The 14,319-nt window shown below is 41.3% G+C and overlaps 1 protein-coding gene across 2 annotated transcripts in view; it reads right to left on the reverse strand.

Moving 5' to 3' along the window:
- Positions 1-8,452: 8,452 nt before the first annotated feature.
- The window catches only part of PEX14 (peroxisomal biogenesis factor 14), a 488,805-nt gene continuing 482,938 nt past the window's right edge, over positions 8,453-14,319 (reverse strand). For both annotated transcript variants that reach the window (XM_086921339.1, XM_086921340.1), the window contains exons 8-9: positions 10,284-10,375; positions 8,453-9,525 (exon numbers count right to left, since the gene is read on the reverse strand). In XM_086921339.1, the coding sequence (XP_086777465.1) occupies positions 9,063-9,525; positions 10,284-10,375 (555 nt within the window). In that variant the 3' untranslated portion in view covers positions 8,453-9,062. The remainder of the gene's footprint in view (positions 9,526-10,283; positions 10,376-14,319) is intronic.

Below are 14,319 nucleotides of genomic sequence, written 5' to 3' on the forward strand. Positions count from 1 at the left end.
TGGGACAATTGAAATATTGGGGTTCAGTGAATCATTGGGGTTCGGGCTCCCAAACATGCATCATCATGCAAGCGTTTGTATGTGTTACCATGCTTGTGCACCATTGAAAGGACATGGGCACCATTTTATGTTTTATTTACCAATTTCAGATGGATCAGTGATATGAATAAAATGAACCTGGAGTAACACAAAGGTGATTTTTTGGAGGTTGGAAAAGACAGCAGCAATTTGCTGGTAAACCGTCCAAAGAATTATTTTTTTTAATAATTGAAAAAAAGAGGGGGGATTTGTAATCGGAAGGGGTATGGAGAAGCAGGAGGGATGGATGGGATAAAAACAATTAAGTCAGGTGGAGAGGAGGGAACAAACAGCACACAAGGGTGACATCAACACAGGGTGCTGAGGTGAAGCACACGAGGGAGAGAGCAACTACGAGAATGGGGCCTTGGGAAAAGCACACAAGCAGCACATGAGGAAGAGAGCTCCGTGGAGTGTGTTGGGTGAGTATTTGGCAGGGGGAGAAGCACACGAGTTGGAGGGCTGAAAAACATGTTCACTCTTCATTAAATTCTTTAAATTCTTAACCACAAAGAAAAAAGTAGTTCCCTTAAAGTGAGCAGTGGAAGAACAAAAGTCAATCAAAAGGGTGGTAAAGATGCCATTCTCCAGGGGAGGGACAAACACAAAATGAACCAGATAGAACAAGGAAAGTCATTGAAAAACAAGCAAGCAAATAAGAGTTACAACAAAAGACAACCAAGTGCAAGCAATAGACGGGCTGTAAATCCACTGGAAGTTCTTAGTAAGCAATCTGGTAGGTGACCTAAAAAGACATTAAACCATTCTCCCATTCACTTTTAGAAAGTGAGAGGGTATCACACCTGCATCTAAAATAACTGAGAAGGCTTACCTAACGTAGGGATATTTGCTTTAAAAATAGACTTTTGTTTCCAAAAAGTGTGCCAGGTCACCCGCTTGCGGGGTATGTCTACAGGTTACATATAATGTGCAAAACCCTGCGGTGACGAAGAATGAAATATTACATCACGCAATACTTGCTGTACCCAGGGTCACTCCAGAGGAAACAGTTACAATCTTCTTTTAATTAAAGAGGACACTATCTGTTCATGCTAGAAACGTTACTCTGAAATCTCCAGGAGCGAGGAGTGGTGTAGATGCCAGCCCGATAGGCTGATTGGACAGTGCAAGGACTGGCCCAAGCTGACCTAGCAGTTGCACAATGGCTACTGAAGTGAACTTTTCAATATGCAGTTCATTGAAAGGACCTGGTAAGTAGATGTAGACAGAGGGGGCTTTCTTTACTTAGACAGTCCAACATTGTCTCTTTTGAAAAATACCTCCTGTGCGGTGGGAGATTACTGTATGGTTAAACGATGCGGTAAAAGTAATCCAAGATGATGTAGGACAGCTTAGAGTCCCATAGATTTTACTTGTTTTGGACAGAGGGAACCATACACAAAACATACAAAGGAGCACTGCACACAGGTTGACAACTGAGGTCAATAACACAAATGTGCAAATATTTCATAATCACATTTAAAATATCAGCCTACAAGTACTATATACAGAAACAAAAAGGCTAAGCCTTTAGAGAATTTATTTAAATAATCACAGTTTTAAATGTTTACAGAAAAGACTTCCTGGAGTGAAGAGAGTTCCAAACCCTTATGTCCTTGACTGAATGTGCAGTCAACTTTTAGCCTTCAGAAATCCAGGGACTTCACTGGTTCTTACAGTGCCCTGGACTGCTAAATCCTCGGGCAAATATAGAGGAGCAGTTAAACACAGAGATAGGTCAAGTAACACTAAACCCAAGTAGGAAGCGGGAGCCCACGTAAAGGTGCTTTAGTTAAATCTCACTAACCTGCTCACAAGCCCAACTGCAAAGGCAGTGTTCATGGAAGGTTCTCCAAAGGAACAGAAGGACAAAGGCCTGTGCCACTGCAGATCTATCTTTAAAAAAAAAATACATGGTTCGGTCATTCTCCTCTGGCTTAGATAATGTCTGCAATGCACACAGAGGGAGCATGGGCATGGCAACCAGGATGCACCAGACAAAAGACAGAGCCATGCAAATCTTGCTCAATAGAAAACACCCCTTGAAATGCCCACAGACAGTTCCCCTACAATGTACCGCAGCAGCGAACAATCCAACACCACATTCAGAGCATGACATTCCCCTCCACAAGCTAGAGAGATCAAGTTAGGACAGAACGGTAGAGGTGCAATTATTTCTAGATAATTGTTAAACCAGGTGAAAACTGAATGATTTTGTTCTGAGAAAACGAATTATTTTGCACGGTGCCTCAAAGATTTGTGTGATCACCGGTCCTCAACAACCAGATATACAATAGGATACTGGATGAGGTTGAAAGTTGGCAAACCTTCATGGAGCACCTCAAGCATGTCCCTTATCAGATTGTTCTTGATTGGCTTTGCCTTAACAGCTCACAAATGTAGACCCTATTGCTGGAATCTCTTAATCTCTTGTTGCTTATGTTCAACTGGAACACATCTATGGGTCCCCATCGGTCACCAGTCAACTCAGCCCACGACTTACAGGGCATCTTTAACTCTGAGCTTTGATTTGTACACAACATGAACATCATAACCGAAAATAATGGACTGGTCTACTCATGGTCATTCTGCTGACGCTCTGAAAGAAATAGTAGAAGGTGTTTTGTCTTAAGATGGAAAAGGACTACCTTGGAAGGTCTGGCCATTTTATTACACAATATAGAAACATGATGTAACTCGCACTTACATGCACTGTCCACAAAACCACCCTAACCCTCCGAAAGCGACATAATTATGAAAAATGTGACCTGCTATTTTTTCTACAAGTAAGAAATGTATCAGTGCCAAAAGGCTCTTGTGGCTTCGGGTGTGAGGAGAGAAACAACCCTTTGTTGGAGAGGAAGTGTCATGAAGGCTAATGTACACAAAGAAGTTTGAAATGCGATTCAGAACAGGCAGAGACAATGTTCTCAAAGACGTGTAGCTGCTATAGAATACTGTATAAGGGTCTTAAAAAGGAGTCATTTTGTTGCCCTTTCTTGATAAAGTTATGACCTCATAAGGATACCTTCCATCATAGATGTTGAAGTCCAAAATTGAACATTAGGTAAACACAGTAGAACCATTGAATGCAGAAACAAGTATAATTAACAATTCGGAAAAATACCTTATTTTGAAAAGGAAAAAATACCTTTGTGGGACACTCCCAGGAGAAGCTTTTAACATTAGGATTATACAAAAAGATGCCTTAGAAGAAAGTTATCAACCAGTTATTAGAACACATAGAAAAGGTTTAATCGAAGAACAGCTGAAGTTCTACTTTATACCAAAAGGTGAGGTTAACCATACAGCTTTGTCCAAATAAAATATGCAGGTGATCTTACAGCAGGAATATGAACATCCTTGCAGAAGACATACCTCGCCTGATCAAACAAAAGTTCATTAATGTTTGAAGGCAAATGTATTTGTCCACAAGCCAAGAATGCACAAGCCGAACTGCTAGTGTTTTTAATGGAGGGTAGAGGGGAAGGTACAGAAGAGGAATGCAGTCTCGAATCCAGAACAGGAAATCTAAGCTACCTGAAACGGTTTGTATTAACCCGGAGAACAGAAGGAAAAAAGTATTGAAACCTTAATTAGTATGGCCGAGCCAGTGTGACTAGAGAACACACATTCCTAGTCTCAGGGCTACAGAATCATCTTGACAGATGAAGAACATTTAGAAAATCAAAGATTACAAATGTGTAATCCTCAACAGTACTTTTTCCTCCGATATGGAATTTGGATATATGGGCGAAAGCCTGACCATTTTGCATACGGAGAAATTGAAGACTCCGAATTGCCTACGTTTGTTATAGACCTTCGACAAAGTTGAGGATTCCTCAAAAACCTTATGGAAATAATCTACTGTAGTTGTTCATTACTATGTGTAATATGAATTGTTGTGAAATGGAAGCCAATGGCCAACAGCCGTCTGATTAAATATGAATTCGCAGATACACCCTGTAAGTGGTTACTCCCTTTGTATTAAGAAAATAAATGGTGGTCCTGAGACCTTTCTTTACACCATACTGCTTGTTATGTAATCAGATAGAGGAAAAGCTTAATGTTTATATGGACAGGTCCTACCTTCCTCTTGCTGTGGAGGGGAAGTTGTCACTCTTTCTCCCTGCCTCTACTCTTTCGCCTCCTTTCTTTCTCAAACCAGGTTTGCTGAATTGACAATAGACTTTTGAGGACAATCCCAGGCACTCCACTAAAGTCAAATGGGAAAGGTTGAAGATGGTGAAAAGTTCTAGGAAGGTGTTCTCTTCAATATGCTTTTTCATTTGTGAAAGAGAAAAAAATGGGACTTACGAAAAAGGGATAGAGCCCATCCTTCAAACTTCCCGATACAGAGCACTTCCGAATTATTAAAAAGCCCCAATTGGCGAAGCTTGCTGCTGCACACGAGAAATAAAAGGCAATAGCGATCAGAGCGTATAAGATAAAACCAATTAGATTCAGGTTTTCATTACAAAGAAGAGTATCTACTATAGGAACAAATAGTTTGAAGAATGAATCTTGCGAGTACTGAAACCTCTGCATCAGAAAGGATGTGGAGTTGGGGAAAATGATGTAGTGCAGCAGATTAATAAAAACATCAGAACCTTACAAAATGAGCTTTGCTTAGGAATGCAAGAACCTAAGTTTGGAAAGGTAAACAGTTCACACCAGGAGAGAAGGTACAGTAGTCTGAATTTCAGAGAAAAATTTCAAGAGGGTGCATCAATTAGCCTTCTAAGATCCTACATTGTTAATGTAAGTTATATGAATCAGGGTAAATTTGCAACTGTGGACTTAAGTTCACGAAAAAGAAGGTATGTTTACTCACTGGAGACAGAATAGTGGTGTTGATACACACTTCTGAGAAACGTATGAGAACTAAAGAGGCAAAATGACACTTGATACCAATAGAGAAACAGGTGTGTTTTCAGAGGCGCAAAAATAAAGACTGCACAAGGTTAAAAAGTTAAAAAGTAGTACCTTTAAAAAAAAAAAAGTTTCAGCTATGAACCCTTTTGCAGATCTGCACCCATTTTTGATAGATTAGAGTGGCCGATTATCCCGGTTTATTTTTGGAAATGTATTAATTATACTTGTGACAGGCAGAGCTGTATTATTTTACTCTTTAACGTGCAAACCTCTGATCAAATTCTTCATGAAAAACAAAAAAGTGCCTTAACCTTTAAAGGGCTCAAATTGGTAAGAAAAACAAGAAAGATTACATTCCCGAACAGCGGATTTAAGCTGTAGAAAGTACTCAGTTGCTAACCAAACTGTGTACCTATATACAGGTCAGTTGACAATGGGGATAATTTTAGGTCTGGTTAGCAACAGTTATAAAGGGAGTGGTTTTAGAGGAATAGAACACGAAGGATTCTGCATAACACCCATCTCTTCGAAGCGCGGGGGATCTTGAAGAAAACACTTTTACTTTAGTTTGTTGCACATCATTGCATAGGGAGTTCCACAGGTGGAATCTTTGAAAACTATATTTAAAAAAATAAACTGCATTACAGTAATAAAGATTCAGAAGCCATAGTAACATCAAGCAAAAATAACTCAAAATGTAGCTTGATTGTACACAATCCAGTTATTAAGTTAAGTTCGCTAATTACACATACATATATTTCCATGAGTCTCCACAAACCAATAAATGACCATCGAGGCCTTAAAACGAATTTCGCTTTTGTTTTGCAAAGTTCAGCTTCAATTTTCCTGGATGATCCCAGATCATTTAACTAGCCACCAAAAGGAATCCATTTGTTTCTACCATGACAATGCAATTCCGTGAACTTGATATTGTGACAACTCTCAGTCCATGCAATCCACAAAGATAAAAGGATCATCATTTGCTGAAAATTATAATTTTAAAGGCTGTTAATCAGGCCCACTGGAACCATGTGCTTATGCAGCCATGGCGTTTTACAAAACATTTAGGATTTGCCACATAACACATCATCTGCTGCATAATGTGCATATTTTAATGAAAAGCTATTTTGTTTCTAGTTCTAACAGATCAAAAGTCACTCAAAACGAGACAACATGTGTTGCTGCAAAGTGGAAGACTTTTCTTTACGGTTGACCAGTCATCTTTCTGTTTGCTTATTGTTGTATTTTTGTGACAGACTGGTACTAAAGAGGTGTAACCTTTGCCTAGATAGTGTTCACATGTACAAATGACAATAACGAGGCAATACTACCTTCACAATATGTGCTACATCAAGCTGCATAAATTGTATTTCTGCCTGATAATTTAGTAAAAACAGCAGCATAATTTGAGCTCACCCATTACATAATTTCAGTGGCCATGGCCGTAATACAAAAATTTGTAAAATTGTGTTATACTGGGCTAGAAAGACTTACTAAGGCAAAGTCAGAGTGCGGCTGCTTCCTATGTATTTCCTCACCCGTGCCACAGATCGCCATTTCACAGGGAGTTGTCTAGCAACTATTGCTGTACCAAATCCCCATCAACAGTGGGTTTCACAAGCCTCAGAAGATGGTCTTCCACAGTTTCCTCTGCTGTAGAACCTTCTGAGGTTTTTTTTACATTTAGGACCTACTACCCATGCTCTCTAATTCAAGAACGCAAGCCTCCTGAAGTCGCCTCCTGAAGTCACATTATTTGATTATAGACTTTACTGTCATGCCCTTGATGTTGATAACTTCCATACGCGAAGTACTAGCCACTATGCGTCAAGACAGCACCAAAGTGGAGGGACCTTTGACTTTGAGGCATTTGATATCTAAGCACACGAAGATGCCGGAATTCCTCAGTTGCCATCTTCTCAACCTGCCCTGTGATATCAATGGCAGGTAAGCGTGGATCAAGGCTGGGCAATTCCTTCCTTTGCCTGTTTGTTACTCTTACTACCTTACCGACAAGATGACAAACTTAGATGCCTTAATGACGTCTTGGAAAATGTCACCTTCACAGTCGTCACATCACCCAAAAAGGCTTATTGCTCACAGTAAGGATATCCACCCACACCTAAAAAAGGACAAGACCATGTTAACTCTATACCTTTGCTCTCTTAGCCATCAAGGTAAACACCCTATCATAAGGTCCTGACGGACTGTTCTGTCAAATGAATGGAAAACAAATTCATAGTACACACGCCATTCAAATTCAACTGACTTTAGGAAAAAAGTTCTTTTAGATTTAAAAAAAACATCATGGGAATAAAAACACTTGCTACATCAACTCCTTTGATGCTCATGACGAGCCCAGCTCGTCATGAGTCACAGTGGAGCTGTGCTCATGACGAGCTGGGCGCGTCATAACGGCTGCGATCCGCCCACACACGATTGATTGCCCGCCTGTGCGGGAGAATTAATCAGTGGGCGGAGTTGTGACGAGCCCAGCTTGTCATGAGCACAGCTCCACTGTGACTCATGACGAGCGGGGCTTGTCACTAGCACCGCGACGCCGTGCTCACCCCACCCGCCCCCCCCACACCGTGGGGGAATTAACCCCCGCAGCGAAGGGGTTAAAGATTTTTGTGTCAAAAATGGATGAAAGGAGAGGGTCCAGTGCTTGTGGTACTCCACAGAGTAGAAAAATCAAGTAAGTTTTGCTGCCTTACCAGTGCATTTTAGGGGGGTAGAGTACCTTTAAAATTACTCTTCCATGAGGCTTGTGCTGTTTGTCCTGCACAGGTGGCTATTTAAGATCATTTCTATTTATTAATTAAAAAGTAACCAGTATTTCCAAATTATCGGAGTTTCAAAAATACTTTTCTAAGGAGACTTGTCTCTTTGTAAAAAGCTTAGCGGGAACCGTGAATAGGTGAAGATATTCTAAAGGGTATACGTACAAAAGTGAAGATATTCTTACATTTATAATTATTAATATATTTACTATGGTTGGGAACTGCTGGCTCCAAAAAAACTCTACCAAGAACTTGAGGCCAGCCACATATAACTGTATCTTTGCTTTGTTCGGCGAGAAGCAAACAGTATGGGGAATATCCCTGCACTCACAAGCAGCTGCTCTTAGAAACTTAAACGCCCAACTTTTACGCTACAAAACAAACTTTTAAAGATTTCATAAAGGTCAGGATATTGACTTCTTTCAGCAACCACCTCTTGACTTTGTGCAAATATAAAAGACTACTATGCTTCTGTAATTCATTCACTCAACCATCACAAAAGCAGTGCCAAGCAGTGAACGCCATACAAAAATAAAGGAAAGACAAAGAAAAAACAGAGCACCGAGAACATTCTTTTTTTTTTTAATGCCGCTCTACGGCATCTTCCAACCCCAATGACGTAGTTCGCATGCTCCAAAGATAGCAAGAAAGAGTTGTTGACTTCAGATGCAGCTGACCTTCTGTATATACCATAATACAGACACATACGAACCAAGAAGAGTAGGACGCATATTTATTACAATTATATACATTTGTAAATGATTTCAAAAATCTACACATTAGCACATAAACGAGCATGGTGTGTGGATGATGGATGTCAGCATGGGTACCTGCAGATGCGAGTGGCTGAAGGGTGAGGTTGGCAGGGGCAGGACTCCCTCAACCTCACTGCGTATGCACAAGAAGGACCCCCTCCACTAGCACTTTTCCAGTCTCCATGACGCGCATGGCTTTTTCCCTAAGGAATGAGATTCTTCACATATATCACAATGAAGTATCCTGCTTTAGAAATAATGATGCTGCATATGGCAGCTGGATCTCAAAATGAGAGAAAGTGAGTGGGACTTGCCGAGGATGAGAAAGTGCTATGGATAGAGAGGAGCCGACTTTGTGATTCTCCCACATGTAGCAGTCTGCGTACGCTCAAAATGTATCACAGGAGCGAGAAGTGGGCCAGACTCTTTTGCTAACTGGACAATCAAACTCTATGAGAGATAAATTAACGCAAATCGCAAATCAAGCAAAAGATTCTGCATCAAGGTGTAATCCAACGGGGCAGCAAGTCCCGTTCTGTGAAAATCCCATGTCGCGCACACCCTATACAGCCTAGTCCATATCATTCTCATTGCTTGCTCCTTCAGGGCGCCGCAGTTTCTCCACTGGCTCATTAATCTGTCCATCACCCCCACGTCGATCCTCCGTCTGCACCCCAAGGCAGTCTTCCTCATCAACATGGTCAACATCATCATCGTCATCCTCTTCATCTTCTTCGTTCCCACTGTCTCGCTTCTCCTCCCCTCCTTGTACCTCCATTCGCACTTGCCCCTTCACGCCAACCTCCGCTGTCCCCGCCTCCTCCATGCCGCTCAAGAGGTGGCAGTTCATTGGTGCCCCCTCTGGGCTATGGTTTTCCTTAACCGGCGAGGAGGAGTTGGACTCATTACTGACCGGGGAGATGTCACTGCTACTATTATGGTTGAGGGCCACAGGGCTGGACACTGTTGAGGACTTGACGGGAATTTGCCACGTAGGGATCTTGGGTGCCGATGGTGAGGGCGGAAACTGTCTTCTGTAAAGATGAGAAATATTTAAAATGAGAATGAATACAGAAGTTGGTATGGTAGTTTAGGAAAGCTCATTTAAAAAAGTATCTAAGGAAGGTTACCAACTAGATACAAAATAAATCGGTATGGGGCTCTGGGAATGGCACACAGAAGCCGGGGAAACCTTGTTGTGTGTGTGTCTAGCCAATTGGGGCAGAATGTCAGGCATATGCACAGACATGCAGGTGGCCCTTAAGTCGTATTATGGCAAACTTGAGACACCTGGTTCTCTGGCTGGTCTGCGACTGTGCAATCAAGCTCGGCCTTTAATGACTTACAGTAAGAGGAAGACACTTCTACATTGGTAAAAATGCAAACAGCAGTGTTTTTCAAATGGAATAGGAAAACACTATACCACTTCTATCTTGGGATATTGTGTGCCATCTTCCGTGGCCCTTCGTGGCAACTGGGAAGAAGAGCAATAATGGTAACACGGGGCACAAGCTCAGCTGCTCCTTAGTTACTGTGTCATCTGTCTACTCCTACCAATGTAGGTCTAAGCACTCTTCCACCCAAATAGTTGACCAACAGGTTCCTGCAGGGAATCTGATGAAAAAATAGATACCCTTCCCCCCAACCGTTGTGATGCACTGAATAAGTGGAAGCAGTGTTGCCTAACCTAACCAAAAAACAACAAGGGCAGTCATCTGCCGCCCAGTCATTCTGCATCAGCTAGCCACATGTCCCCATTGCTCCATTACACCCTCAACCATTCCCTTCTTACCTGTTCAGAAGCAGTCCTTTGAGTGAGTAGATCTCAGCCTTCAGCTCACTGATGCTCTGAGATTCCAGGATCCAGTTGGTTGAAGAAGAAGTCTGGGGAAGTGGAGGTAGAGACTTGTAAGTTATGGCAATACGATATACTCTCTAGGTAGTCTCAGTACATGGGCCCCATGGCATTCCCTACTCATGCCAACAAACTAGGAATAATTTTTATTTTTGACCAGCAACTATCCTTCAACTCCCAGGTGCTGAAGCTAACACTGACATGCTTCTTTCACTTGAAGACTGGGGAAAATCCTTATTTTCCTTCCTTAGGAAAACCAAAAGGAGACATTACTAGCAGTAATTTAATCTTGCCAGGACTACTGCAACTCCATCTGCCTTGGTCTTCTTCAGTATCTCATATGTCAACTCCAGATTATTAAGATCACTCCTTGTCCTCCCTTGTCATCTAGTATCTGCTCACAATTGACTTCTCTTCACTTGTTTCTCATCCAGAAGGGTGTTTCCTTCAAGGTACTATGGATCCGTCTTAAAGACTACTTACAACACTGGACATCTTTATTAGGGAAGGCTTCAGCTCTATATCGCATTCCATCATATCTGTTCCAGTGGCTTCTCACTTTTGTCAATTCCCAAATTAAGATGTGCTAATTTAGGTGATCAGACCTTCCAGAACACTGCATCTAAATTAAAGAATTCTTCAAAACCACTGCAAAGGGTTCAAGAACAACTACAAACAGGGCGGATTTGAGGACAAGAACCCCCATATGCACATTCCGGCCTAAAGTGATCCTTTTTAAAACACAAACACTTTAATATGATCAACGGCCTCCTTTAATAGGAAACCTTCATTGTTCATTCTTCCTATAGTTTAATTTTTTTAATCTAGAAAATAGATCAACCTACTGAGAGCCTGGGCAGTCACAGAGGAAAGCCAGTGGTGTACGTGACTCACATTTAACAGGTGTCCTTTGGAAGTGAATGCTTTGATTAGGGTCCAGGAATAAGCAATTATGGTTTTTTTTAGGTCTAGCTTCACAGGTCAGCTGTGTGGAAGACGTACTGTTGCCAGCTACACAGAGCATGGATAAGGCTCCACCCAGAAGGCATCCTTTCACCTCATGCTTTTCCAGGAAGTGTTTCTATTGGAATACATGGGGGACTATTTTATAACTGAAAACAATCATTGCTGTGTTTGTCGCATTCAATTGTTTATATCCTGAATGCCATCTATACAGAAACAAATAATTTTTGCTCCTATCTCCCAACAATGGCAAGGCAGTGGGGGCTGCTTTAATTTGAAACAGCATTGGAGTATGCACCTTTACAAACAGCGTTTGATGAATGCCTATAATCGCATGCATTTGCACAATAAGTCCAGACCTTTTGGCTTTTCCAAAGCACAAACCCAACCTACTGACTTTGCAAAAGCTTGCTATTCCTCATTGGTGCTAAAGATTCTTTCTGACAAAAGCATTTCAAGAAACTGCATTTTTAAACAAAATGTGATTTTTTTTTAATTTACATGCCCTCTTTCTGAGGTGTGCCACGGTGACAAAGCAGTTCACCCACCATGTGCAAAGGCGATTTTTTCAGTTAGAGTTACGAATTGCTACCTAGCTCACAGAATTAAAAATGTATTAGAATGCAAAGGGTGTAAGAGACAGACTCTTATGGCCTCTATAGGAGCTCTGACGACCAATGTCACCTTTCTTGAGTACAAAAGTGTAGTGAAACTGCTCCTACAGTGGCATCCTTCACATGTGGTCACAACTGACAAGTCACCACAAAGAGTACTCATATACATGTTCTCATTGATGGACCACTAAGGAAAATCCAGTATCCAAACTGCAAAGTTAGCTCTCTTATAGTCTAAAGCATGTGTGGGGTCCTGCTGTTGTTGAAACATACCCTGCTCCAGTCCCTAAAGATCAGCCGTTGTCCTAGCTTATATTCTATTTGTGAAACCCAGGCACCTAAAACTGATATCTTACAAATCAAATCGCTCATTATAGATGCTCTCGCCATGAAGGTGTTCCACATGTCAGACTGGAGAGAATGGTTTTCCGATAATACTCAAGATCATGCAAAAAAGCCTGATCGACTTCATTTGCACGCATTCCATATACTTATGTTCTTTTAATACTATCTTTACTGGAAGAGCCGCCCCTTCAACCATCATAGCTGCCTTAACCTTCATGATCAAGGCATAGCCAAGATTTTATCTGCCTTTCTGTCCTCACTCATTTCATAATGCTTCCAGAGTCTATCCAATTCATTCTTCATTATCAGGGCTTGGAAATCTTAGCGAGTGAGACCTTCAAAATAGCAAAGGTATTCTTAATTATTTAAAGTTCGGTCAACTGAAGATAAAATGTTCTTGTGTTGCTAGGTGTTCAATCAAAATTTCCACTCATCGATCTCCCAAATATTGTCCCTGGAATGTTGGTGCAATCTTTATTGCATTTGGAATGTGGGGCTTATTTTGTTCAATGCATGTGCAGTAGACCAGTGTAGTAAAGGACTTGAGGATGCTGGCATGGATTGTTTTTATCCAAAAACCTTGTTATTTTATTATCTACTACTGTCTTGTTTCAGATTGCTGCTAATTAAGGTAGCACACAGCATGCGATGAAATGTCTATAGAAAGCATGACCTTGACATGTTTTAGTTTAAAATAACAAGGGCCCAATGTTTTTATCCATTTTGCAGTAAAATAAGAAAGGATGAAATTCACAAAATCACAGACTTTGAGAGCAAAAGAGCAAGTTGCAATCCACAAATGACAAATTGCGGTGAAAAATAACTTGGCAAAATAGCCTAAGCAACTGATGGCTGGGTTCAAACTGGAATGGTATGGGGAGCAAAAAAACGATGGACTTAGGCTCAGATCTCTGTACTGGGGTGAATGTTTGACGTTGTTCTTTTTGCATTGTCCCCCCCGAGTTGGGCGGGTATGCCCAGACGTGGGTCCTGTGCTCTCCATGCCACTGGAGTCTAGCCATCCTGCTGATATGGGGTAAAACCCCAAAACCAGTCCTAGGATGCTTGTCTCTAGTTCGACCTGGACTGTTCCCACTGGGTGCAGGGTCAAGCCTGATTTGCATATGGCTGGGTTCAAACTGAAATGGCATGTGGTGCAAAAAAAAAACAAAAAAGGGTATATTTAGGCCCAGATCTCTGTACTGGGGTGAATGCATGACCTTTTTCTGCCATCTGTCCATCAATTGTTCTTTTTGCATGCAATTTGGAAGGAGGCGGGAATAAAAGGGACTCCCTCCTTCTCCTCCTAACACATTGCAATGGATTGTATGAGTGGTTTGCATCATTTCAGCCTTAAACCACTGATTTGATACCAACTCCTTGAAAGAGATGGAATCTCATTTTCAAAGTGGAAGTTTCCCTTGGACACCTTCCACCTAGTAAATATGCCAATTTTGCATTGTGTGAGATGTTATGCGAGTAGGGTAATGATTCAGGGGATAACTACATGCTACCCAGACCTCTTTCCCCAGAAGTTAAGAAGCACAGCTCTATTGTCACCGGCAGGCCCCAATCTCTTCATTTGAAGCCATTTGTAGGGAGTCGAAAAAAGACTCCTGCCTCATAAATATTAATGAGACAGGAGTCGGTTTGTGACCCCACCTTGCTACAACGGACCCACGTTGTCATTCTGTATTGCATGTTTAGATTCAGTTTATATAGAATAACAAGCTTTTTAATCAATCAGTTTTATATGGTACTGCAGAAAATGAAAAGAACAATATGTACATAGGGAAAACTGAGAGCACATAACGTGGGATCGCAGTGTCCCAGCTATTTAAATGGGGTTTACTGTAATTCCTTTCCTTTGAAAAGGTATGCACTATACAAAGAAAGCAACCCTCAATATCAATGTATAGAAGTTTTAACAGCAGCCAGGTTACAAACTCCTTTGGTAAGATACTAACCGATCGAAAGCAGTTCTAAATATCAAGAATTAATTTCTGGTAAACTCATTCAAATCAGAATGAAATCTTATTGCCAGACGTGTT

The sequence above is a fragment of the Lissotriton vulgaris genome, chromosome 5, assembly GCF_964263255.1.
Source record: "Lissotriton vulgaris chromosome 5, aLisVul1.2, whole genome shotgun sequence".
Lineage (NCBI taxonomy): Eukaryota > Metazoa > Chordata > Amphibia > Caudata > Salamandridae > Lissotriton > Lissotriton vulgaris.